The 27,699-nt window shown below is 40.1% G+C and overlaps 1 protein-coding gene across 5 annotated transcripts in view; it reads left to right on the forward strand.

Annotated features, from left to right (window-relative positions):
- lingo2b (leucine rich repeat and Ig domain containing 2b) overlaps positions 1 to 26,322 on the forward strand; it is a 41,233-nt gene extending 14,911 nt beyond the window's left edge. For 2 of the 5 annotated variants that reach the window (XM_033987656.2, XM_055231234.1), the window contains exon 2: positions 23,036 to 26,322. In XM_033987656.2, coding sequence (XP_033843547.1) covers positions 23,079 to 24,947 — 1,869 coding nt within the window. In that variant the 5' untranslated portion in view covers positions 23,036 to 23,078 and the 3' untranslated portion in view covers positions 24,948 to 26,322. Of the gene's footprint in view, positions 1 to 21,421; positions 21,471 to 23,035 lie in introns of those variants that run through there. The other 3 variants (XM_055231231.1, XM_055231232.1, XM_055231233.1) reach the window with 2 other exon arrangements.
- The last annotated feature ends 1,377 nt before the right edge of the window (positions 26,323 to 27,699 follow it).

Consider the following 27,699-nt stretch of genomic DNA (forward strand, 5'->3'; position numbering starts at 1 on the left):
CGTGAATAAATTAGCTTTAAAGGTGTAGCGTGTCAAATTAGCTGCATCTGTCGGCAGTGGAATGTGTTCGTCTTAACCCTATGGTAGTACATTTCTGTAGATGTTTGAGTTAAAGTTGGGGTCCCTCACAAAATGGTAGATGAATATGCAAATGACATTTAGCCACTATTCCCATCTGTCATTAGTGGAAAAATATTAAAGGGGCTGTTCCCATTTTTCATGTTTGTTTTGCACAAATATATTGTCAAGGCAGCTCTTAGAGTCAAAATGAGACATTGGATTATTATTATTATTATTATTATTATTATTATTATTATTATTATTATTATTATTATTATTATTATTATTATTATTATTATTATTAATAATAATAATAATAATAATAATAACTTTTAATTTTTTATTATTATTATTTTTATTATTATTATTTATTTATTTATTTTTTTTCTGCAGTTCACATGCTAGTATGCTATTGGTTGTTAATTTTACAATGATGAATCTGCTCTGTATAAATAAATACATTATAAATCTGCTAAAAGACATGTTTTTCTAACTATGGGAGTTAGAATTATTACATTAGCTATTAAATATTAAAATGTTACACTTTAATTTAATAAACTGTGTTTTCATAATTATTAAAAAAAAAAAAAAAAAAAACAACTCTTGATATTTAACACAGCTACTAAATTGTAACAGTCTTTTTGCATTTACCCAATTTGCTTTGATAAAGTTTGACTTCCTAAACGCTCATAGCAGCAGCTATATTCATTTTCGAGTTAAATCATTTGTATTTGGTGGATAATCCCCATCTCTCCTCATTTTGGAGATGGCACCATTTGCTGCGCAGCCCACTCTGGGAGTTATTAGATAAGAATAAAAAGTGTTTTAGATTGGGCGGCTTGTCTTAAATATTTGATCAACTTTGAGATTTCAGCAGAAAATGGCTCCCTATCTCAGCCTGAAACATTTGCATTGTTACCCTGTGGTCATGAATCTTTTCTTAAGTGCACTTTTATGTTACTGTTATCATCAACCTTATTTTCTTATTTTAATTATTTGCACATAAAAACATTTGCTAGAAGGGGCGGTTTAGACACAAATGAGTGTTTTAGTTGTTGTAGGGCTGCAACATTATAATACCCAGTATAACTTTTATGTTAAAAAATATATATTTAACAGCTGCAAAAAGCTGTATAAAAATAAAAGGAAGTGGCAGTGTAATCCTTCTAATAAAATATAGTGGCATTTCTCCACTGTTAAATTTAACTGTGTTGTGTAGTACTAACCTCAACACAGACTATGACTTATTTTATCACTTGCTTAGACACTACTGTTTGATCATTTTCTATCTAAACCATTGTAGGATAGGGCTGGTTTCTTGTCTTGTGGAAATAACTATAATTCGAAATATTCACAAATCAATTGCAATATAAAACTATCAAGACTACTACAACTAAAGCCTCAAAAATATTGCCAATTTATGTGGGAAAGTGTTTTTACAGGAAGCTAAATGGTGGCCAAGTCTCCTGACGTTTGTACATGTAATGGGTGATTAAAAGCGTGGAGAGGATGGTGCACTCAGGACCGGGTCTGGACATGTGCTAAGTGCACTTAGCACTCTCCTCATGGACATTGTGCTCTGCCACTTTTGGACAATCAGCTCTGCGGCCACTCTAGTCACCAACAAAATCTAAAGAGCATGTGCTTGACCTTACAGTATTCACCAGAAAAGCACTGGATAATCATAATTGGGTTATTGAGGCTGTCAAATGGTTGCTTTGGTACTGTGTGCAGACTTGCCTCTCCACAGATTTGACCTGTAACTTGGCTGGTTGGCGTCCCCTTCTTGTTTCTGTGGAGATACTGTTAAAGAGCCATTCAATGACACTATTGATGATTTTCCTTTTCAAAAACATAACTGGAGTTGTGTTTTGTTTCATTCACACACAAATCCCGCATATTTAGGCAGAGTTCAGTTCTTCTCTTAAACTTAAAACACTCTGTTCCACCTTGTGATGTCATGTGGTAATACAGGAAGTGCGCCACTGGGTTTTTAAACTTCAGACACCTTCACTAGAATCATTTGGATGATTTCAACCCTGAACTAAAGGTAAAAGGTAGCCTTTACCTTTAAGTCTCTCTCTGTCTCTCTCTCTCGCTCTCTCTCTCTCTCTCTCTCTCTCTCTCTCTCTCTCTCTATATATATATATATATATATATATATATATATATATATATATATTTATTTATTTATTTTTTTTTTTTTTTTGCATATCACCCGTACCATTAAGTAATACCCCTTCAGTTACATATATCCACATTTTGACTACTTCCCCTCTTATTCTCCTCTTTGGTCAATACTCTAATTACCCCATTTATATCTAATAGAAGGGGGGGTGACAGGAAATCCAAAATCTTGTCCACTTTGATCAAATGTGCTTTGAAGGATTCATAAAAGCCGCGGATGGTGCAGCTGCCACTATTTGCTTTGCTCTGGCGCTGTATTGATAGAAATAGATGAGGTTCTAATGGGAGACAGCCAGCGGTAGTCCTCAGACCTGTGTAAGACATGGGCTTTCTATACACACAGTTTGTCCGCTGCCTCGGCTTATTGAACGGCTAAGATTTATAATGTGCAGATGGTGGGACTAGCGCATATAGACAGAACGGATTGAAATCTAACCAAAAACGGATTTCTCGTCTTGGTCCCTGGAGCTTCATTACAGCATACAGAAGTGAAATAGTGTTTGAGCGTGTAATAGTACAGAGTGGAGAGAGTAGAGAGAAAAAGAGAGAGAGGATCTTTATGTCACACATCTTTCAAGTGAAAAGTGGATTCTGCATACAGTGTTTGCCTATGTTATATCACTGCAGTTTTTTTTGTTTTTTTTAGCAAATTTTTTGTTATTTTTGTGTACTACAATGAGATATGAGCTGTAAAAGTTTAAATTATGAACTTCTATGACTCATTATAGATACAAACCAACTACTTAAGTGTTGCATTCTGTTATTTATGTATTGCTCATATGTTTAACAATTTTATACATTTAGAATACTTTTTGTGAATATTCTAAATTTGTGAATTTCTGCTTCATGGTTTGGTTTCATTGTCTATATTTACTTCCGCAATATATCGTGCTTCAAAATTTGTTATCATGACCTAGGCCTTGGTAGAACTAATACTTTTCTAGACTAGGCAATTTTGTGATAAGAGTGACTGACATGAATGAATAAAAATGTTTAAAAATCATGATTTGCTCCTAACATGATTATTTTTTTGTGTATTTTTTAGTATATTTTTTGTTTTTCTTGCAAACCTTTTATTTTCTACCCAGCGTGAGTTAGAGTATTTGAAGGAACCTGGTAACATGATCACAATAACCAATACAGATTCAATTCACACTCTACACTTTATAAGGGTCCAGCTGCATTAGCGTGTGAGACTGAAACATGAACTGCTAATGTAACACAAGAATCCCATGCATTTCAGAATATGTCTGTAGTGTAGAATATGTTTAACTGTAGGGTTAATATGTTTTGTGTTTAAAGGGGGAGTATTTTACTGCTATGGTGTATTGACTGCTAACTCAACATATTTAGGTCACCTTGTTACCTTTTACTCTTTTGAAAATGCTATATTTGTATAAACATGCATGAGTTTCACTTTTGTTTTTGGCGCTCTGAGTGCCCTCCCTTTGCTCTCCGCATTAAGTCACTCCCCCTTCAGAGCGCTACCACAACTCAATCAGGGTGCGTCCTGCTAATTAAACTACTGCGCATCGTATCAGGTTTGTCAAGTTGCTGTGTACAGTTTTGTGTCATGCTTCTGTGTATTTATGGAGAGTTGTCGTGTGGGAGCGTGGATGATGTAGGCTTGTGCGCGGGGCCTTGGACAGAATCGTACAGCTTACAGGGCCCGGGAGAGATCGCTAAAACGTTCAAACATGGATGCATGGATGGCATCTGAAACCTTTACATGCATTATTTTGTTTTGTTTTTTTTTTTTTTTATAAGGGAACAACTTGGTAACATGGTAGAAAGCTAAAAAAAAAAAAAAAAAAGGTTTTGTATAATACCCCCTCTTTAAAATACAGGAAACCAGAGACATTCTATTACCTTGTTAACTATAGTTCAATTGGAGACTTTAATTCAATTGCGACATACCCAGTGCTGAATACCTAAAGTGAGTACATTTCCATATATTTTGTCCCTTTATGAGAGAGAAATCTATTCCTGACAAGTTTATAAACACAACTTTTTCACAGACATATCTTTGATTAGCTTTATGCTCCAGGTAATATCCTGCGAGAGGATCCGGTAAGTAGGCGCGTCCACTTATAAATGAACGCAGTTATACAGTATATGAAGTCTGTGGCTGCACTGAGGAGTAAACAAATGAGAGAAGAAACTGTCTGTGCTGGAGCCTGGGGCCAGTGTTACATAGACTCATATACTCTGTGTACTGTTACTGCAGAGGCCTTAGAGAGTCGTACAGACGAGATTAAAAAACACAGCAATATCTTGTGTTGACTGAAGAACTCAAATGATATATATGTGCAATTAATATTAAGTTTTCCAATAATCCAGAAACCATAATAAAACCGTATTGTATTTGACCAACCTTTATTGTGTTTTTGCTTTGACTGGAATGTCTCACAGTATGGCATTATGTTATCTATCTTTAATTTATTCATGTATATCAGAATATACAATGTCAAGAATGCCGCTCCTTTCTGACCCTTAATGGCTGATGTTTGTTTTGGCCCATTGTTGTAGTCCATGGTAGGTTTATATATGGATCTTGCAAAAATATGTAGGATTTGGAATAACTTCGGAAACTCATAACCTTCCCCTTTACTGAAATGTTGTAAATATGCAATCATTATTTTTGGGGTTGTGTACAGACTGCGTTGTTCAGTCTTCTGAGTCTTATATTGCGAGCTGCTCTAAGTGAATTATTGTAGCAAATCTTATCTGTAAAAGAGCTGAACCAGCATAATCAGTCATAATCACATTCTAGCTGCCGTCTGAGAAGAAACTTCCTAGACATAACTCATGTACTAGTGACTCACATTATAAACTACAACAGACACTTTCCTTGAGTCATTACCAAGGCAAAGTTCTACATGGTACTGACCACAGCAATCAGAGCGTTTTCTCATTAAAAGCACCTTGATATGTATCCGTCTCACCGCATTTATTCTGTGCGTGTTCGCTGTCATTAGGTCTCATTAAGCTTTGATAAACGATCCCAACTGGTCTGTTATTTTTCAACATTTTTATTGCTTTCTGTGTTGTAATAAATAAATAAAGGTTTATTCATCTTATAGGGCTGTGTATTTAATTAAATTTTAATCAAGACATCAAGATCCAGTTATTTCTAATCATCGAGGATCCGTTTGGGTTTTTGAGGAGTCCACAGTTAATTCAGAGGCAAAGTTGAGGCATAGTTCAGATTCTGGACAATGAAATGTGACTATTTTTATGTTTTATATCGCAGTTATCTTTTTAAATTCAGGAAGTTTGTATTGAAAGCTATATTATTAGTTTTTAATAAGGAAACAGTAAATATTATATGCTTTTTTATTACCAAACCCCGTTATCCTCCACTGACTCCGGGCCCTGAGTGAGCAGCTAATAAAGTAATGACTCATTTAGTCTCAGTCTTAAAGGTGCTAGAGCTTTTCTCATGGGAGGTTTACTTGATTGTCTTCGCTCTCCAAGGAAATATTATTTCTTTGTAATGTTCCACAGAATGGTCCTCAGTGGTGGAAGAAGTACTCAATTCTGTTATGTAAGTGAAAGTACAGATCCTGGAGCAAAGAAATACTCGGGTGAAAGTAAAAGTATCACATAAAAAAAGCAACTTAAGTAAAAGTATTAAAAGTACCTGTTTAAAAATGTGCTTAGAAAGTAAAAACGTTTTCAGTTTAATAAATATTTGTGCTGAATTTTGTTTAGCAGAAAAAAAAATCTAGTCTAGCTGTTTTTATTTGTATATTGTTTACTCAGACTATGAACATGTTAACAATAAACTCAATCTTTTCAGCAGATCTCAGACAATAAAAAAATAGCACAAACGCCTATAATAATAAAAAGCACAGATACCTGCTCTCAAATGTAGTGAATTAAAAGTAAAAAAGTACCCACTTTAAAATGTACTTAATTAAATTACAGATACTTAAAACGTGTTCCTAAATACTTTTACTTCATTACATTCCACCACTGTTGGACCTATATTTATCTGTCTCCAATAAGAGTAGCGAATGACGCCACAAGGACATATTTCAAGAAAATACCTGTTATGTCTCTCTTACCTGTTCTACCTAATGGCCAGAGGGTTGTCGTTTCAGTCTATCCTCATTGCGTAGTGGTGTTGTGTCCATTAGCATGACACTTCTCCCACTTGGGACTGACTTGTGGTGGCACAGAGCTGCACAGAAGAACGGCCACACTCCTCTCACATCATAAGACACAGGAAAAAAAATCCATCACTTTAAGTATTTAAGAGATAACTTCACTTGAGCATTCATATATTTGGCTATTCCATATATAATAAATATGCCAGGTGTAATAACTGTGCATGAGCAGCCTAAGCGTATTAATATATTCACTGTTCTCACCTCAGACCTGCACTCCCGCCTGGTATGATTGAGTACACATTACATCTCCATACATGGCACCGAGTTGACCTTTTGTTACGAGCTTTGATTTTCTCATTGACGTTCTGTTCATGATTTCAATTAACAGCCGTCAGCTCAGTCAGCCCCTCGCGCAGTGTACAGTTTGTCATGATGAAAACGACTATACTCTCCTCAGCCCAAAGTCACCTTCTACACTCACTCCCGTTCAGACGTGTTTGGGACCCAGTTTTCTGACAGTGGAGAGCGCTAATCCGCTGCTATGATTTGGTGACAGGCGAAAGTGCTAATCCTCCGGTGATATTCAGTGCCAGCGAGGGCTGCTTAATCCTTTAGTGAGGGTCAGATGTGGAGAGAGATGACGCTAACTAAACGGCTTTCTAAGAATTTGGGGTCCGATTGCATAATCCAAGCATAGTGTATTAGCACAACTGAACAATGTGATTAGCACACGCAGCGCTCTTTGGTGAAGGACGCCCCACCTTCACCAAAATTCACTGGAAAAAGTAAGACGTAAAATGATTTCCTGCAGATTTTGAGATTTAATGAAGCTTCATATGTATTGATCTTGATAAAGCGCTGATTTTGTTCAACAGAACCAATTGAATCAATCGTCTAGCCGTTGTTGTTTATTTTTGTTTACTCAGACTAAGAACATGCTAAAAATAAACTCTTTTCTGCAGGTGTCAAACAATGATAGAAAAATTCTTGCCTTGCCCTGTCCCATGAAAGCGATGGCTTTTCCTGGAATGTTCCACAATTTTGATTAAACACATTCATCATTATGGAGACAAGCAGGTGACACCAACTGGCCAGTTACAGGTCAGGTTTGCGGAGAGGTGACTTTGCATGTTTTGCATTTTGAGCTTTGGAAATGTAGACAGACTAATATTAAAGGATTACTCGTGTGAGACGTGTGAATGAAACAAAACACAACTCTAGGTATGTTTTTAATGTCATAAAGGCATTATAATGTGGTTCAAATGTCGCAAAAGTCAATTTTTTGTAATATAGGACCTTTAAGACCTACAAGAGCTACAGCTAATCACATGCATTTCAGAAAGTATTGGTTGATATCGAAACTACAATGTGCAGGCAGAATTTACTTAACGAGAGTCTTGTTAAAATGTTCAAATATAAAGACGTCCACGCCAAACTTGTTTTTCCTGTAATGTACTCGGAAATCGCTAATCGCATCCAATTTTCAAAGGCGTTTTCCAGTGCTGCTCTTTGTGTTGAATTGAATTTACTGTCAATGAAATCCCCACTTACAACTGGAAATGCATGTTTGACAGTAATTATCATCCTTTTGGCTCCAACTGCTGCCGCTTATTACCCACTTGCGTAGCCTAAATATGTACTGTGCAGTCAATCGTACCAACTGTCCACAAAAGTGCACAAGAGAAATGAATCTGAATAGTTTGAATGGTTTCATAACTTTATAGTGTCAATACGTACTAACAGGCAAAATCACTTCCTGGAATAAGCCGAGTTATGCAGAGATAAAAGCGACCCCATGCTGGCAAAGTGTGGGCAACAAGACGTGAGGCTTAGTTGTGTGCACTGCATTCAAGGCTAATTATACCAAGTTGAGGTTGTATGTAATCTCTTTTTGGTATCCATTCTTGAAGTCAATTATCTTAGGAAAATCAGGTAACTTCCCAGAGTTTGCATGCATATGTTGTTTTCTTTGTTATAGTCACTTTAATTTTAGTACTAAACAGGCAGAACTTGGTAAAGAACTTGGCAATAGATGGACTCTATCTCTGCATGCTCTAGTTGAGAAGTAAATGTTCAATCTAGTCGGACACAAAACTTGCACAGCCTATCCTTCCACAATAACTGACCTTAAAAGTAATTTGTCTTATAAAAGAGGTGCTTTTTACTTTGCTAGGACAAGCTGCCACAAAAATACCAGGACAAATTACCTTCTAGTCTTCAATGTGAAGCCTTGTTTGGATTCAGGTGGATCTTTTCATAGGAAAAAAAAAGAAAAAGTTTGTTCATGTTGTTGGGAGTGAAAAAAAAACACATTTACGTTACATGGCCTTACAGCATTGCAAAGTGTTTATTAAACTGTTTATATATGGGCACAGATTGGTGACTTAACTTGTTTTCTTACCTGTGGCAACCGTGGCTAGTTTACTGAAAGTGTAACTGCAAAGTGAATGAAGAGTAAATAGAAATAGAAAGTACCAGTGCTTGTAGCAGAACATGTTATAAAAACTTGATTCATAAGGCAAGGCAAGTTTGTATAGCACAATTTGTACAAAAAGTAATTCAAAGTGCTTCACAGAATAAGAAAGTGTTATATTAGTTGTTGTTTTAGGACTACAGATGGAAAGTAGCATTATGCTAAATCTGGTGCAGCCATCTTTTAATGTAACTGCACATTGTCCTTTAAATAAAATAAAGTAAAGTGTCATAAAGGCTGGTGTGAGGTGGACCAAAGAGTACAGAGCTCGGGGTCCGGGAGTACGTCTCGGTGAGCCGGAGCAGGAGCAGAGGGCGGCCAGGACCAGGGCGAGGACAGGACCGGGAACGAAGCCAGAGGGAGCCAAGCAGGAATAGTCCAAGGAGCGGGAGACAAGGAGCAAGCCAGAGCCACAGATTAGACGAGGAGGTGAAGACAAGGGGTTGACTGTACCAGACAGAGACCAGAGACCAGAGACCAGAGACCAGAGACCAGAGACCAGAGACCAGAGACCAGAGACCAGAGACCAGAGACCAGAGACCAGAGACCAGGAGTGGGGACGAGCGAGAGAGCAGGAATGTTGACACACGGACGATCTGGCACCGAGTGTCTGACGCTCGTCCATTTTATGCTCCGCAGCAGGTGGAGGTGATTGCGCTGATGCGCTCCAGGTGCGCGTGGGAGGAGTCAGCAACTCCGCCCAGCTCCAGACTCAGGCAGGTGCGGGAGGGGGAGAGTACACAGGGGGACAACAAAAGAGGCAGACAATGCATGCATCATGACAGAAAGACATTAAAATCACAATACAACAAATCAAAACATAAATCACCATAATCATAATATAAAACATAATATAATTGAATATTGAAGTATTTTCCCACACATTGTAAGCTGTAGGTGGGTGGTACAAAGCTTTCTGTTCTCCATGAAGCTATTTTGCCTGAAATTTTGTACATAATATTTGCATTCTCCAAAGAGACCAGTATGACAACCCACCAAATCAACTTTTTGGTAATAAAAATTGTAATGTCCTGGGCGCGCTGCAAGGACCTGCAGCAGGCACTGGGGCGGTTTGCAGCCGAGTGTGAAGCGGCTGGGATGAGAATCAGCTCCTCCAAATCCGAGGCCATGGTTCTCGACCGGAAAAAGGTGGTTTGCTCTCTCCGGGTGGGTGGTGAGTCTCTGCCCCAAGTGGAGGAGTTCAAGTATCTCGGGGTCTTGTTCACGAGTGAGGGAAGGATGGAGCGTGAGATTGACAGGCGGATCGGTGCAGCGTCTGCAGTGATGCGGTCGCTGTATCGGTCCGTTGTGGTAAAGAAGGAGCTGAGCCGGAAGGCGAAGCTCTCGATTTACCGGTCAATCTACGTTCCTACCCTCACCTATGGTCATGAGCTTTGGGTAATGACCGAAAGGACAAGATCGCGGATACAAGCGGCTGAAATGGGTTTCCTCCGCAGAGTGGCCGGGCGCACCCTTAGGGATAGGGTGAGGAGCTCGGTCACACGGGAGGAGCTCGGAGTAGAGCCGCTGCTCCTACACGTTGAGAGGAACCAGCTGAGGTGGCTCGGGCATCTGCTCAGGATGCCTCCTGGACGCCTCCCTAGGGAGGTGTTCTGGGCATGTCCCACCGGGAGGAGGCCCCGGGGAAGACCCAGGACACGCTGGAGGGACTATGTCTCTCGGCTGGCCTGGGAACGCCTTGGGGTCCCACCGGAGGAGCTGGAGGACGTGTCCGGGGTGAGGGAAGTCTGGGAGTCCCTGCTTAGACTGCTGCCCCCGCGACCCGGCCCCGGATAAGCGGAATAAAATGGATGGATGGATGGAAATTGTAATGTAAATATATACATTTATATCAGACTGTGGGACATTTCAAGCAAATCAGTTTTTATGAGACAAGTAAGGAGACAAACCGAGGAAATTTACGTGTAAGTAAAAGCAAAAGCGTTACATAATTTTTGTGCAACACACAACAGTTGGGCACAGCTCCATGTAATCTAAAAGAATGGTGTAACAAAGGCCACCTCTAAAGCCACATGAGGACAGCATGTGTCACTGACCAACTCCACATTTAAGCCTGGGGAGTGAGAACAGAGTCACCCAACTGAGCTCAACTGGCTCTAGTCTGGAGGTGTTGCAAAATTCATCTAAAAATAGCACTGTAGCACAATACGAAAGCAGCCATGTGAATAGGGCCCTAATTTATGTGAAACTATGCATAATTATTTGGGGAAATTGCTTCAAATTACTTCCAAATAAATTACAACTACGCTTGGATTTTATCAAAGGACGTCCTGCTGGCTGCTTGTGAAGGAGTGATTGTTTGTTTCCATGGAAAATTTGTGAAAAATTGCAGCAGCACAATAGTTAGTCAAAATGTCATGTTTATTAGCTTGCACGCTGCGTTCCAAATTAGAGCACATTTCCATTGTTCTCATTTCCTCGGAAAACCTAAGAAGCGACGGTTTGAATCTAAAAATCAAGGGCGGGCTTTAATCAATATTACCGATCGATATAGCACCATATAATTGCAACAGAGCCCCTACCAGGATAGTACAAATGCCTCCCTGTGGTACTGCGGTCGTCGTAAAAATGTTGACAACAAGACACCATCCAACAACAGCCAGCTTCTTTATCTAGCCTTTTTTATTTTTAGGGAGATAAACTACAAGTAAGTTAACACCTACCTGACCTTTTAGTGGATATACCATTTATAATTTAGACTGATGGGCCACATAGCGAAAGGATTTTTTTCTGTGACTATTTGCCATTCTATCTGTTCATATGGTATGGTATGCTTTTATTTGTACAAGGACAGTGCACAACAATACATTACCCAAAACAAGTGTCACAGGAAAGATGCTGGAGGTGGGTTATATCATGAATACTAAGTTATCTCCATGTAGTAGTCCCTGGGAAGGTTGGAAATGTAGAAGAAATGATAAATGGTCACATATTTCTACAGCGTTTTTTCCACCTTCAAGGCATTCAAAGCGCTGTACGTCAAGGAACCACTCACCCATTCACACACACATGCATGCATACACCAGGGGGAGCAGACGCCGGGTGCGAGAGGGGTTAGGTGTCTTGCCCAAGGACGCAACGACAGCGTTCGTCTATGTTAGCTGGAATCGCACCGCCAACCTGTGGATCCCTCAATGATGTTTACGAAGCGCCAACCTTCAGATCAGTGGACAAAAACTCTAAACTCTAAAACAGACATTACATAGCGTCATGTCATTCAAATACTATTGTGAAATCAGTATGCCCCCATACACATATACATTCTTACCTCCTCCCATTAGTCTCTCTATCCCAGGGGTATCCAAACTTTTTTCATCGAGGGCTGTATATTGAAACATATTTGAAGCGGAGGGCCAGTGTCAGACCAGTGTCGATACAGCGAGTCAAACGATGCATTTAACACAGGTCTGACAGAGCCATTGTACCTTTAGTAAGACCTGGAAAGTTATTTTTAGGTTTGCATCCCAATACAATGTCTGGTTATTCAGGTTAGAGAGGTAGAATCGCTTCAGTTTGTACTAAAAATTAATTGGGCCAGTTTAGAAGGAGGCATGAGGGCCAACAAAAATTGGTTTGAGGGCCGCATTTGGCCCCTGGACCACAGTTTGGACAGCCCTGCTCTAACCCTTCAAACTAACCCTATGTGTACAAAGTTGTTTAGATATCAGCCACGTCTTTGTCAAACGTGTGTGTATGTCTTTCTTTAAAATATACAAGCACCTTTGGATTCCCTTATATGCATTAAATGTGTTTTTCTAAGATAGTATTATTTGTATGTAAACAGCAACAAGTCTTGAATAATGCTTAAGTCTCATTTGGTGAAAAGGGAAAACAGTATCCGGGTGGTACACATATATCATGAAAAATGGATGAGTTCCTACCTTCCCCAGACTAAAATTAGACAGAAACCTTATATAGTGGTTGTCCTTCAAGTAGCACTCTGATTTATAAGCAACAACACAAGGAGGCAGGTGAGAAAAATTTCACTAAAACAGATATGGATTCGCAGTGTCAGTCGGGGAAAGCGTGCGAGATCTGATTATTGCGTTAGCGGAGAGTCTAAGGAGCTCACTGAGGTTTGTGGTGAATATGTGACTGCGTGCTTGTCCTTCAGTAACAACGCTGTAAAGATGGAGTATACAAAGTGACATAAAGGATCATCTCTAATGTCTGATGAATATTGATGTGCTGGTTCAGGAAGCAGATGCAAAATAGAAAAGTTATGATACAAGTACAGGTTGTACTTGAAGACAGAAGTACTCCTTAGGAAAGTGTTGTATTTCTAATAAGGCTACTAATATTTGGGGGAAATATTGAATTACTATTTTTCTGCCAGGTATTGTGATGTGTGAATTAATATTATGATATTCAAAGTTCAGAGTTCACATATTAAACAGGTCCAGAAGTTTTCGATTCAATTGCAATTAATCTTACCCTAATTTCTAACTCTGGTTATATTTAGATATGAGGCAGATATTTGTTGTTATTATCATCTCAATGTAGAAACGATTGCGCTGTGCCTAAAGTGTGTCTGAAAGGTTTTGTGCTCATTTCTTTAGTATTTGATTTGGTATAGATCTAATGCTGGGAGAAAGAGAACATTGATGTTGCAGAAGCATTGCCCTCAGACCATCCCTGAATTTATACTGCAGTAATATCAATTTTATATCATTTTCTCCAAACATTTGAATCTCAGATAACAACCTGCAGCTATACCTCTTGACTCCACTGCTATCGTGTCTGTCTTTCTGTCAAAACACATTGAATTCATTACTCTAAATGAAATGTTAACTGCATTGGAATTAATATTACAACTGTAGTCCAAAATCATTTTATGTTCTCACTCCAAACTTAGCTCACTGCTCCTATGTAGATGAGTATGCTAATGGGCTTTTTCCCATACGTAGGTGTCTTCCACATAAATATTTGATGAAGCTACGTGGAATAAAATAAGGTACAAATCCGACGGCCAAAAGGTTCCTGTGATGGCCTGGAGAATAAGGTAGACTTGGACGTCAAAGTACTGTTAGTACAAGTACTGCAGGCAAAGATCAAATGAAAAACATCAGAAATATATACATGAAGGTTGGTTGTGTTTGTACATCAGAAAACATACATATTTATAGGTTTTGCGTGTTGTGTAGCAGCGTGTTAAAAATATGTGCATTCTGTTTGCTTATATTGTTCGTGAGGAGCGTAATGAAAATTATAATTCTGCCTAATTAAACCTTAAGTGGGCGTTTAAAGTGACAACACGAACCACAAAGTAATTCAGCCTGGAACTTTCTACAGGTACTGACGCTGTTTAATTATAATAATGAAACACAATGGTTTATATGATGAGTTTATGAACAACTATATTATTAAAACAGAGCGTTCTTCTGTTCATTCATACGGGAACAGAAAGTAAGCTTTTTGTGTAAGTACTAAAAATGAAGTTCAAATAGTACAACCTTGATAGCTAAATTACCTTATGAAATCATAGACACTTGTTTTACTTGAGAGTAGAGAGAGAAATACCTCTTTTAAAATTATTATCCTTGTATAAATAATCCAAAATGAAACTCTAACCAAACATTGGTTTTGAGTGACAGACTGACTTAAAGCTAAAGTTTTTTTCACCAGTAGATGTCTCCCCCCTCCCCTCATCTGCATTTGTTTAAATTTGTCTGTGGTCTTCTTCTCACAGACCAAAGCTGGCATGAGGTCAGATATTAGTAACATTAGATTCTAGTGGTGATACATGAGCAAACTACAGAGACGTGCTGACCAGTCTAATTACATATGGTAGCTTTAAGACAGTTTGTAGTGAGAAAACATACAAAGAAATAACTCACTCGGTGTAATCGCAGTGATCACGTCATGTTTTTATACCTGATCTCCTTCCTAACAAAAACACCTGAGCTTGGGAATCCCACTAAACTAAGAATACTGTGGTAAAAGAAATGATTTATTACATTTATGCAGATATTGTTTGTCAATAAAATGCGAATTGTTTTTAATTCAACCTGCAGTGGGCGTCTGATTCTGACATTATGAATGCGTTACGCGACACCCCGCAAATAAATAAAAATAAAACAAATACCAGATTCCGCGGTACAAATTTTTCACATAATTTACAGTACGTCCTCACCATCCAAGCTGTTGCAGAGGGCGGCACGTGTTTCTTTGTTTCTTTCAGCGGGTTGCGCACTGGTCCTCCCCCCTGTCTATCAGTATGAGCAAACACTGACCGAGTATTAAGCGGACTTGTCTAAATCCTGGCACCACCTCACCCCGCCTACCCTACCCCCACCCCCCCTTCGCTGCATCCCTGGGCGCGCAACAAGCCGCCACACGCCGTAGGAGACACCGCGCATGATGGCCCACGGAGGAGACATGGGCACTGGTGCAGAAAGAGGCGCTTTTAATTGGCGCGGGTTTGAATGTGCGATCGCTAATTAGCTGCAGAGAACATGCTTTTCGACTTTTCCCCGATCCCCGGCAGCATCCTGAAAACTCCGTTGACATTTTGCACTCGGCAGGGCAGTCAGTGGGTGGGCGGGTTGGGTGGGGGGGTGCATGTGCGTCGCCGCAAATCCCGGAATAGAAGTGAAAATGCATGGGGCTTGTTAGTGTTTGTTTGGAATACATGGAGAGATTGCTGATGTGTACGCACAATGTAAAAAAACAACAACATCCCTTTGGACTGCCACTGCAAAGAACATACAGCACGCGCAGCATCAAAGCGTCCTCACTTAGAGTGCAGGGGCTCACATGGCAGGAGTCACCAGGGCTCTGCTTGCATTAAATAATATGAATTAAACACCAGTTTCCGAAGTCCACCCGAAGAGACAGTAACACTCTGTGGCAGGATTTGAAACAGATCTATATGTGGCTTATCAACCTCTAGTGAAGACAAGAATTGTTTTAGTAGCTTCAATGTACACTACTGTATGTTATATATAGCAAAGAAGTTTCGCTTTTCTTTCCGTAGTTCTGTCAAGATGGTGATGATGAAATTATCTGAAATATCTGAATGGCTTTTTGGCGTAATGAAAATGTGAAACGTCTTTTTTTTTTACTGTCAAATCTATGTTATAACCAGTGGGAAGGAATCATGTAATTTAGGGATATATGTCACAGCGGCAACAAAGGTGTGCCATGGAGGGTCCACCACCTGCTTGTCTCCAAGGGGATGTTATCGCCATGTCTACAGTGTTCCTTAGTATGACTTTAAAGTTATCTACCTGCATAGAATCTGCGAGTTACAGGTCAGAGCTGTGGAGAGGCAATACCATACAAGAATATGCATACATTTGTGTTGGCTTCAGACAGTTTAAAGCAGGCCTATGTTATAGTTGTCTCTCTTCACCATTTACTCACCCAAAGTTGTATTTGGAGTGATTTGTGCATATTTGAGCAATCTTTAATAGGTTATTTTGCAGACGCGATATTGCTGATTAATCCCCATTTTCACCACCACCGACATACACCTACTGCTCTCTACAAACCTTGCTCGCCAGTTTATTTTCTTAATTGGTGATACACGTAGAAATCGGCAGTGTTTCGTAGTCATTTGGGCACAAATGAAAAAAAATCTGCTGCTCGCTAGTGTGATCTGCAGCCATCCATCAGAGGTGCCGAATCTTTATTGTCATGACGTTTACGGCGACGCCAGCTTCCATTGGGCATCTCAGTTTTCTAACGCGGAAGTCAGAAGAGTTGTTTTTTATCAAGACATTTAACATGAACATTGAGATCTAAAATGTGCACTTTATAACATAATTTATCCACGGTTGTCATAGATTATAACTATTTAGCAGACTCAAGCACAATAGGTCTTCTTTATCATGGGCTGTCCTGTCACTTATCACACGTTATTCTGTACAATATTTGTGTGCTATCTCATTCATATGCGCCCATGTGAGAGAATTCAATTTTTCATGGTGTCTACCAATCGAGAAATGTAATCTATTGGCTCCAGTTTGAATATTTTAATAATAAACAATACAATTCAAAACACCCCCAATGACAATTTGAAGTGACACCTGGCAACGCAAAAACTATGTATTTTTGTTAAAATGGCAAACAACTGTAAATGCAAATTATAGCTGCACTTGCCGAGGAAGCAGCTCGTATCATAAGATTTATGTTGTGTAAAATGTTTTTCCATTGGGCTGTGGGCTGAATAACGACATCCATGGGCAAAGCTATGTATACTAGTGGGGATTTATAGTTAGATTTATCATGTACACCAAAATGGGAAAGGCTTTTTATTGGCACAGCTCTCTAAATGTGGAGGTAAATGAACATTAGCACATTTAGCTCAAAGTAGCAGCTCTCTGGATTCTCTCAGAAGATGAAGCTCAGACTTTAATGGATGCCTAGCGGGGGAACAAGGTGCTGGATTTTGTCAATAGACCTCATCGTTAGTTCATTAATAATTTTGTAGAAAGCAATAACGTAATTTGGAGCGGCAATTGGGGAGTTCTCGCTGGAGCGGAATGCACTTTTGGTAATGTCAGGGGCCAGAATGTAGAAACTGGAAGGATAATGAACAAGGCTGTAATGGAACTATTCTGTGAACGCTAGCGCAGGTTAAAGTCCCATTTGAATTCAGAGAAGAAAGGGCGTTTATGTGGTCGCTTAAGTGTGCCGCCATATTTTGTCTTGCTTTATCTTGCACACCGTTTGTATTTTCCTCAACTCATTCCTCCTCTCACCGTGAGTCATACATCACCCCACAGCTCCTTTTCGGCTGTCAGATTTTCCACTCTTTTTACTGCCACTCTAATCCAATTCAGAATCCAAATCCCAAAACGCTGCAACCCTGTAGGCTGCCCTTCTCAATGAACACCCCCAACGCCATTACCATTTTTGCCCAGATTTTTTTTCCCCTTCTTCTTCCTCCCTGCCCTTGACACAGTTGGCTCCCCGACATGTTTCTAAATCTGTGCCTCGAAGACAGTTCAGAAACGTCGGCTGCAGTATGTGTGTCACTAAGGTCGCTCAGGGTCAGAGAATTGGGGCTTCTTGTGGCTGTTTACAAATAGGACACTTGTGGATAATTTTAAACTTGACTAATTGGGATTGTTTGCCCGACATAATAAATAGGATGGCCATGACACTTTGAACTCAGCCTTGTCTAATTCTGTATGAAAAATAATCATATGCAAAGCGTTTTTCATTGTGTTGTGATGACATAACTTGCAATTTCTTACCCAGTTTTCAACACAACCATAATTTTTTTTTTTTTTTTTTTTTTTTTTATGCTATGGTTGAATAAAACAGAAAGGAGACTGAGCAAGGCTGAAAGTGGTGAACTAGAACAACATTAAAAAGTGAAATTTCTCAAGTAATATTTGCTATATATTCATGCAATAAAATATCTACATGCATATTGTGTGTGCATAAAGAAAGTGTGGGCTGAGAATCAAAAGGATATGTTCTGCAAATTAAACTAGCTTCAGGTTGTTCTGTACAGTTTTGTATCATGTTTTATGGTGAATTGACGTGAAAAAGCATCAGTGCTGTAGGCTTGTGGGCTGAGCACATAGACTGAATATATAAATGGACATAGGTAACTCTGGCTCCTATTCACTTTCTATTGAAACTGCTGCTGAATTGTAACTGCTGCTGTCAGACTCATCATTTTGGTCTTAAAATGTTTGTATTAACCTGCTCTACTTGATCCTGGTATTTTTATTTTTGCTATTTTGTCCATAAATTAGATGCCTTCTTTCCCTGAGGTCCCTCCCACTAGCGTTAGCAACAGGTTTTATTGACAGTGTTGCTAAGCCCCTGCTCCCTGCTAAACCAGCAGTGCAGTCGGCAAGGATCATTCAACAGCCTGGCTCCAGATTGGCTCTTTAGTTACTATGATACTCACAGTTGGAATTCCAAATATGGAACCCAGCTCCAAATTTGCCAGTATAACTGTTAGCCACGATGAGCATCATTTGGCTGAAGCTGAACGCTGTGGATGGCATCGCACTCACTCAGTCCACTTCCTTACACGGTCTGTGGCTGAGCACTGGAAATATCAGTTAACTGTAAGGACAGTTCAAATAGTGCCTGTGAGAGATTGCTAAAATACTCAAACATGCATGCAAAACCTCTTTAGGCATGTTTATGATGAGGGAACAACGTTATAACATGGTAGGTTTTGCATTATACCCCCTCTTTAATTATAATATAGCAGTTATGCATAGATCTTTTTACCTCTAAAGGTAAATGAAATACCTCAGATTAAATTTTTTTGTCCAAAAGTTTACTTTTCTCCTTTAGATTCCCAATCTCTAAAACTGTTTTATCAATTGAGTCACAAAGCCGTTTAACTGTGTATCACAATAGTAAAATGCTGACCAGAAGGATTCAGATGCCTGAATCTGCTTACCTGCATCATCCTTAAAAGTAATCAAAATTGTGACTGTACTGCATGCAGGTTTTTCTTATACTTGTATTGCACTTGCCATATTTCATTGTTACCTTAGAGTAGAGCTAGTACTCCCTCCATACACCATACAACAGATTTCACTCAATTGTCTGTTTGTCCCTAAGTCCTTTTTGGGTTTGTGATCAATCATAGTCTATTGTGTAAGTGCGCTCCATTTGCTCCAAAGAAAATGCTATGTTTGTGTAGGTCAGCTCTATTGGTTGTCGTGGTCAATGTATGCAGGCTAGAGTGACCTTCTCGCCTGACCATCACACAGTTAAGAAGCATTGACATTCTGCCGAGGGTTTATTGACAGCATCACAAGAGGTGCTAAGTCCACTTCTCAAACTTTGACTAGACTTCATGTCACACAATTATTAGCCATTTTAGACTGCATATGTTCATTTCCCACAATACACTGTTTGTAGTATTGAACCACAGGCTCCATCTCACACAAATGGATTAAAGCATGTTCTTTACCTAGGCCTGTCACGATAACACTTTTTGAAGCATGATGTATTGCTACAGAGCTATAATATGATAAACAATAATATTAAAACTACATTATGCCACAGATACAATAACAATAAAACAGGATAACCACAGTAAACAATTGTTTCAATATACAGTCTCATTAAAGGACATGAGCTGCAACAAATAAACAGCAGAATCAAACAATAATTAGCCATAGAAACTACTTTTTTTTTTTTTTTTGTATTACAACAAAAATAACAAAAAAATCTCCCCATTATTCCAAATAAAATTCACCCACGATAAATATTGCGCCCCAAAATATATTGATCCAGCTATCATTTATTGGATGATAAGTCGATATATTATTTATCGTGACAGGCCTATTTTTATCAACCTCTTGAATTGAATTCAAAGCAGGCAGCGCTAAACAAAATCTTTACAGTGGAGAAATTCCTAAATGACCACTAGTAATTATTATTTGAGCTAAATTGGACCAGATGTGGGGCACTGGCAACATAAAAAATTAAACAAGCTTTCCTAAAGACTTGCACATGCATATTTCACCTCATTATATCATATTACACAGGACCATATTACATCTTCTGTCTTTGCTGCCTGCTAATTGTACAGAGAGAGAAACATGTCTTCAGGCAAAGAGGGGAAAACAGACCATAACAGCAGAGCGAGCTTCTGTGTCAGATATGGATTGGGACATCAAACAGACTCACTGGTCTAGATCATTTTTCAAGGTTACGCACTTCAGCAAGTACTGACATAGTGTTTTATTCTAAAAACTTGATTTATACATTTCTTTTTATTTTATAAAAACTTCTTAGTTTTTTTTCCAGTAAATAATATTTTGACATTATACTAAGAAATATCAGATTCAGTTGGAGCTTGGTTTGGAATACCAATATCCACGGTATCATGCCATGTTTCTGACATGAGCTTAAATAACTTATGAGGCTGTAGTGTTTTTATGTGGCCGGCAACTCTCTGAGCAGATGACTACATGCTGCCTCACACACAACTCGCACAACATCGGTCCCTCGCCGCGGCAACAGGCAACTGGACTGTAATTATTAAACAGGGGGGCGCAGAGCAGCGAGAGGAGCTGATGGTATAAGGCTTGACTGATAAATACACAAAGACAGAAGGGGGCTTGTGGATGGATAATAAGGTAGACAGCCAGAGATAGTTACCCCAGCGCCAGATGGATGGGCAACAAGACAGGTCGACAAATAGCAAGGCGGTGCGAATGACAGCTTGGAAACACCCTAAACTAGACTCCGCGCTCCCAATGAAAGTGAATTTCCTTGGAACGTGTTCAATTTGTGTCACCTCTCGATGCCTGGACTCGCACAATATGAAAAAGATGTCACCTTGCTTACTCTATTCCTCCTTTTTTCATTAATTTGATTGGCAGACTACATAGAGCGGATGGGAGTCAGGGTTTGTAGTTGCTGTGGCAACGGCCTGCTCTTTGTTAAAGGCTACATTCCTGGCATCTGATGTGTCTGCGCTGCGATCGATAGAAAGCCCAGCCTGCAGGGACTGATGAGTGCACCAGGGCTTTTGCCAGGCTGGGGAGAGCCACGCTGGATGGAGGATAGGTGGAAGATGTGCCAACAGGCAGAGCGGGACATACATCGGCGATAGTGAGGAGGAAGGGATGTGCGAGATATGGAGATGCGTGCGGTGCGGTGTCTGAGCCAGGAGAGGGGTGAGTGCTGTGGGAACGACATAGGATCGGGAGAGAGCTATACAAGTCTCTTCTCAGTTATTTTATGAACATCTCTCTGGTTACTATCAAAGTAGAGTGCATGTCTGTCTTTGTGCTTGTTACGTGCACACCATGGCAGTTCTGCTGTGATTGACACAGTTTTAAAAGCTTTAAAATCACCTTTTATCTGAGGCGTTTCTTTCCATCCTTTATGATAGTGCATTAAAATTTCCCAGTGCTCGCAGATGTGTCTTGCAGTTTGCGCACCTAATTGGCAGAGATAGCCATGAGCTGAATGCAGATACAAGTGGTAATGAGGCAATTATGGGCAGCCTCTCTGTCTACACTGCTATCTGTCAATTCAACAACCTGTGGCTGCAGCGAGGTGCTTCTGTCAAGGTCTGTGCCTTCCCAAGCGGTGGAGAAGCACAGACTCCCAGCAAACATAATGTTTAACAGTTGAACTGCACATACTGCCTCTCATTACCCCGTCATTATCTCCCGTCTCACAAAATCCCGTATTGGCTGGGAAAGGCAGAATGCAAAGTTAAATGAAAATACATAAAACATAAGGGATTATAGCCTTGCAGAATTTTCACGACTCCAACCATCATGCACTTGATATCGTCTTTTGTATTGTAGGGTATAGTTCTTTTGTAGAGTTGTATATTTAAAAATAATAAATAGAAATGAAGAATGCTGGAGTAAATAGCTAAACTTTTTTTTTTTTTTTTTTTTTTTCGGGAAGTGAATTTTGCTGCAAAATGTGGATATTTCCTGGCATTATCGTAATGTCAGACAGACGGAGCAGAGAGGGGAATAATGCATGATCCAAGAAAGTAAATAAGGAAACAATGAAGCCAATATGACAGTTGCGAGGATTATGTAAATATTTAATCAGCTAATCTTGTCTTTAGTGTTCTGTATAAGGTTTGTAAATGATTGTAAAGCCCAAAATTTAATCAGGAATTAGAAACCTTAGAACATTGACTGCAAAATGAAACAATAAGTCATTAAATCAGGTGTTGATGATTTATTGGAAAGGTTGACATATAAAGTGTATGTTTAATTCATTCTACAGCTGTGCTTTGACTCCTCATATAGAAGCCAACACATGCCACTGTTTCATTCCTTATTTAGTTTGAAGATTTGCCACCCTCACTCCCTCCTTCCCTTAAATACATTATATACAGTAGATACACTTCAGCATCTAGCCTTAGCACACTAATGAGGGTCATTTCTCGCCACCAAGTTTCAGCAGTTCCCATCTTTATAAAATTGCTTCCTGTTAGCCTGCAACCTTTTGTACCGCACGACTCCATTTTTTTCTGTTTTCTGTAGCCAATAGTTCTCGTGCAGCCTCGCCCCGCTGTGAGCTTAATTCCATCATATCCACCTTGGCAGAAACAGGGACAGTTAATTAACAGAGAAAAGGCTTGGCAGCTTAACAAGGCATAAAGTGTGAAAGGTGGAAAATGCAAAAAGGCGGGGATCCAAAAGTTGAATACAGTTCCAAAGTGCATTTCTTCAAAGTTTAACTTTTTTTTTTTATCTTTGTCTTCCAGGGCTCACTCGTGATGGTGGTCTGTATGGGTGAGATACAGAGCCATGGCAAAGGGAATGATGGATAAAAAAGACATGTGTCAGCCCACGTCGCACCATTGCCACTTGCTTCTGGGTGGGGCCTTGCTGCTCCTGCTGGTCAGTTCAGGCCTGAGCTGCCCCGCTAGGTGCGAGTGCTCTGCCCAAAGCAAGTCGGTCAGCTGTCATCGGAAGCGCCTGCCCTCCATCCCCGAAGGCATCCCCATCGAGTCGCGAGTCCTGGACCTCAGTAAAAACAAGCTACGGATCATCACACCGGACAACTTCTCCTCCTTTCTGCAGCTGGAGGACCTCGATCTCAGTGATAATCTCATTAGTGTTGTTGAGCCTGGATCATTTCGTTCACAGCTTGCTTTGCGCTCCCTCAACTTTCGCAGCAACTTGATTCAATTGGTCCCTGCTGGTGTTTTGTCAGGCCTGACCAATCTTACACGCCTCGACCTAAGCCACAACCGACTGGTGGTTCTCCTGGATCATGCTTTTCAAGATTTGCGCAGGTTGTCTTCACTAGAAGTAGGGGATAATGAGCTTGTGTTTGTTTCTCAACGGGCCTTTACTGGGCTGCTTGGACTACAAAGTTTGACATTAGAACGTTCAAATTTGACAGTGATCCCTACTGATGCTTTAGCTCACCTGCACAGCCTGGTGGAACTGCGAATGCGCCATCTGAGCATCAGTTTTCTAAAACCATCCTCTTTTAAAAGGCTGTCTCGCCTCCGCCACCTGGAGATTGATTACTGGCCCTGGTTGGACGCACTGCCACCACATTCACTGCATGGCCTCAACCTCACCTCATTGTACATTACCAACACTAACCTATCTGCCTTTCCCGGTGATGCACTGCGCAGTTTGCCCTACCTCACACATCTTAATCTCTCTTTCTGTCGCATCAGGCACATCCAACAGGGGGAGCTTGGGGAGTTGCCATACCTGCTGGAACTCCGCCTCCAAGGCTCTCAGCTGCTGTCTGTGGAGTCCTTTGCTTTTACAGGCCTCAAGTCTTTGCAGCTCCTGGATGTGTCACACAATCGCCTGGACTCTCTGGAGAGGGAGGTATTTGGCTCTCCAGACAGCCTCCAGAGGCTCTGTCTAGGTGGAAACCCATTAGTGTGCGACTGCAGGTTGCTGTGGCTGCTCAACAGCCATAAGCCCCCTTCCCTGCACATCCTGGATGTCCAGCCTGAGTGCAGTGCCCCCGAGCACCTCCAGGGGAAATCTCTTCGAGAACTCAGGGAGCCCCTTGTCTCCAGGTACATGACCTGCACCAAACCAAGGATTGGGCCCAACACAACTCAGCTTCTCATGGCTGACGAGGGCCAGCCTGCCCGGCTCAGCTGCACAGCAGAGGGAGCACCACGGCCCTCAGTGGTCTGGATTACCCCTCACAGACGTCACATCACAGCTAAGAGCAGCGGCAGGGTGGAGGTCCAAGCAGACGGGACCCTGGAGATCAAGGCCACAGAGCTGCATGACAGCGGGGTGTACTTATGTATTGCCAGTAACCCTGCTGGCAATGCCAGCCTGTCAGCCTCTTTAGCTGTGAAGAGCTTGGGCTTTGGGGACAGATTTCACTATAGCAACAGGAGCTCAAACTATCTGACAGACTCTAACAACACTTGGGGAAATGGAACAGTATTGTACAACATGACAGTCCCCATAGACATAAAGACTATAATTATTTCCACAGCCATGGGCTGCCTGTCATTCCTAGGTGTGGTTGTCTTCTGTTTCCTGCTCCTTTTTGCCTGGAGTCGAGGAAAAGGACGGCATAAGAACAACTTTGATATTGAGTATGTCCCTCGTAAGTCTAACGGGGCGACTTCAGATGTGGCTGAAACCAGCGGCCCACGTCGGGTCAACATGAAGATGATTTAAACAGAGTGTGGCAGACACATACACAGTGCACACATATTAACGGAAACACGTTTTCTATGACTCAGTGGATTTGTGACAAACGAAAATGATGTATCTGTAGTGGCTGTTAATATGAGGGTGATCTCGTGCTCAAGTGGACATGTTAATATAAAAGTGATATATGAAACTGTGGACGTGTTTATATGAAATAATGTTCTCATTCAGTACATTGAATATAATACTATAACCAACATATCAATATGGGAGTGATATAGTGCTGCACTAGGCATGTGTTTCAGTGGTGATGTAATGAGTAATGATGTGACATCGAGGTGAAGGTTTGAGCCACTGAGAGTGACAGGGGACATCTTTGGCTGGCAGTAGACCTATCATTGCAAAATGTCCACACTAAATTGTCTTATATCATCTTAGCTGCTGTATGAAAGATGTGACTTCTGTTTGTGTGTGAGCGCCTGGGTGCATGTTGCATTCATGTGTTTCATTGTGCATGTGCACGTATTGCCTTTTTTGTCGGTCTGAACAGTTTAAATGATTAATAGGGTCCAATACATTCTATCAGGCCGTTGATTTTGCTAAGTTGGTGTAACAACAGTATTGTCACTGTTGAGCCAACCACAATTATAAATGTTTGTATGCAAATGACATTATTGTACTGAAGAAAATGCTGCAGATTTTTTTTAAATCACCCACTTGTAATGATTCCAAAGTTAGATAGGGATTTTTCTAATCTTAAAGTAGATTCACTTGTTACTGTGTGAATTGTGTCAGCTTTGTCTTTACCATAGAGATATGCCCTCCAGCCACTGCACTTTACCTGAAGAATAGCAGTGTTCGGTCCTGTTATTGCTCTTGAAAAGCTCTGAGCTATAGAAACGTCACGTTAAACCCATTTTATAACATTATAAATCAAAGGCAGATTTTCCTGCCACACAAATCCCTTGATATGATATAAAATGGAGTGTGGCCAGGCACAATGGCAAAGATTTACTGGCCAGCGTCTTCTTTGGGACAAGACAAAGTTGAGTTTCACAGATTTATGGGTAGAATTTCCCCTTCTCATTTTTCTTTGACCACACCAATTCAAGCTTGCGTGTCTGGGATCTTCCCTGGGGCAGTAGGGGGTTCAGGGTATTTCATAGATGGCAAGTTGAAAGTTATAGTGGATTCTTGTATTGTTATTTTTCTTTGTTCTAAAATGTTTTCAGTGTGAAATAAGAAAAAAAACAAAAAACTAAGGGCAATTCTTTGTAACACAGGGGTGTGGGTGTTAAATTGTGATCCTGTTGTGATAAAATGTTCAAGGTTGTATAATTGTTTTCATATGACAAATTTATGGGTATATTTTCAAAAGGAAATAAATTGTAACCATACCCCTAAAAACGTGTCTTTCTTCAAATGAAATCACTTTTTTTTTTATAATATCCATAGCAATTTGGATAAATGAAGATATTGGTTAGCTAATAATAATATTTCACCACAAGTTTGTCCTTGCATATCTGCAGGCTATTTTGACATCTCAGTGTGTGTGTTATCCAGTGGTTTGCCAAGATGTTTGAGCAGTAATTGGCTTACACATTTAGATATTCACAAGCACACTGTCAAACGGGAGAACCACATGTCAGTAAGTCAGTCTATTGAATTAAAGATCTGAGAAGTATTTTATCACCAAACTAAAAAGTAAGATTTGAGGTAAGATAGGAATGATTTTTAAAAAGAACTAGTAGGAGGAGAAATTTTTAAAATACACTACGGAATTTAAGCAATCTCTAACACTAATTAGAGACTTACCAAATTACTTTGTGAATAAGATAGCAACTTAGAGATGTGCTTGGCTTAGTATTTTGGGTGCAAGTTATTGAGTAAAGGTTTTTCCACGTTCAGCAGAAAACCAAGTCAGCGGCTAATTAAAAAAGCTTACATGGGATGCATTCTTTGTTGTTGGCTATTTACTTACCTTTCTTCAAAGTTGTTTTTCACATTGTTAGCTCAGTGCAGCTAACCTCCCACAGATAAGATTGTAACTGTTCGTTGTTTTTACTGATCATACTGAACTGTAAAAACGTCAAAACTAGGACACATGAAAGAAGGGAGAAATCCAAATCTAAATTGGGACGTTTGGAGACACCTCGGTGAGCTTGGCGCTAAGTCAGAAATAGCCTCTACGCTGGCAAAAAGCACGGTGAATGACATCTGACACAAGTGGCAAACGCGTAAGGCATATCTCAAACTAAATCAGAATATTGAGCGCTCTGCTGACACACTATATCTCAATAGCAGTCTTCATCCATGTGGCCCTCAGCTCTATAAAGCATTCTAAATTAGCATTCGGTGACTCCGCTGATACTATCATGCAAATGGGGGAAGGTCCTTTACATGTTGTGGCTCACTGAGAAAACTCACCTTGCTGCTGTTATGAAGATGAGATCAAAGTCCCTACAGTTAGCTTTTATTATTAGTGTAGCGTGGCAGCTCTCCCTTTTATCATGGGAGTGCCATAAACAATAGAGGGAAAAATGAATCTATTTACACTCAATTTATTCATATCTCCAACATATGAGAGGATACCCGTTGTTTCATGAAGGCACTGAAGCAGTAAACAGAGTCATTTACATTCAAATGGCAGAGTTCTCATTGTTCATTGAAGCCCTAACAAAGCTATGTTATTGTTTCATTTACCCTCCACATTAGAGCGCATAGGGCTAGATGTGATAGAAACATATGTGCAACAGACAACAATTAGCACAGTTTAAAA

This window comes from Periophthalmus magnuspinnatus, chromosome 22 (genome assembly GCF_009829125.3).
Source record: "Periophthalmus magnuspinnatus isolate fPerMag1 chromosome 22, fPerMag1.2.pri, whole genome shotgun sequence".
In the NCBI taxonomy this organism is placed as follows: domain Eukaryota; kingdom Metazoa; phylum Chordata; class Actinopteri; order Gobiiformes; family Gobiidae; genus Periophthalmus; species Periophthalmus magnuspinnatus.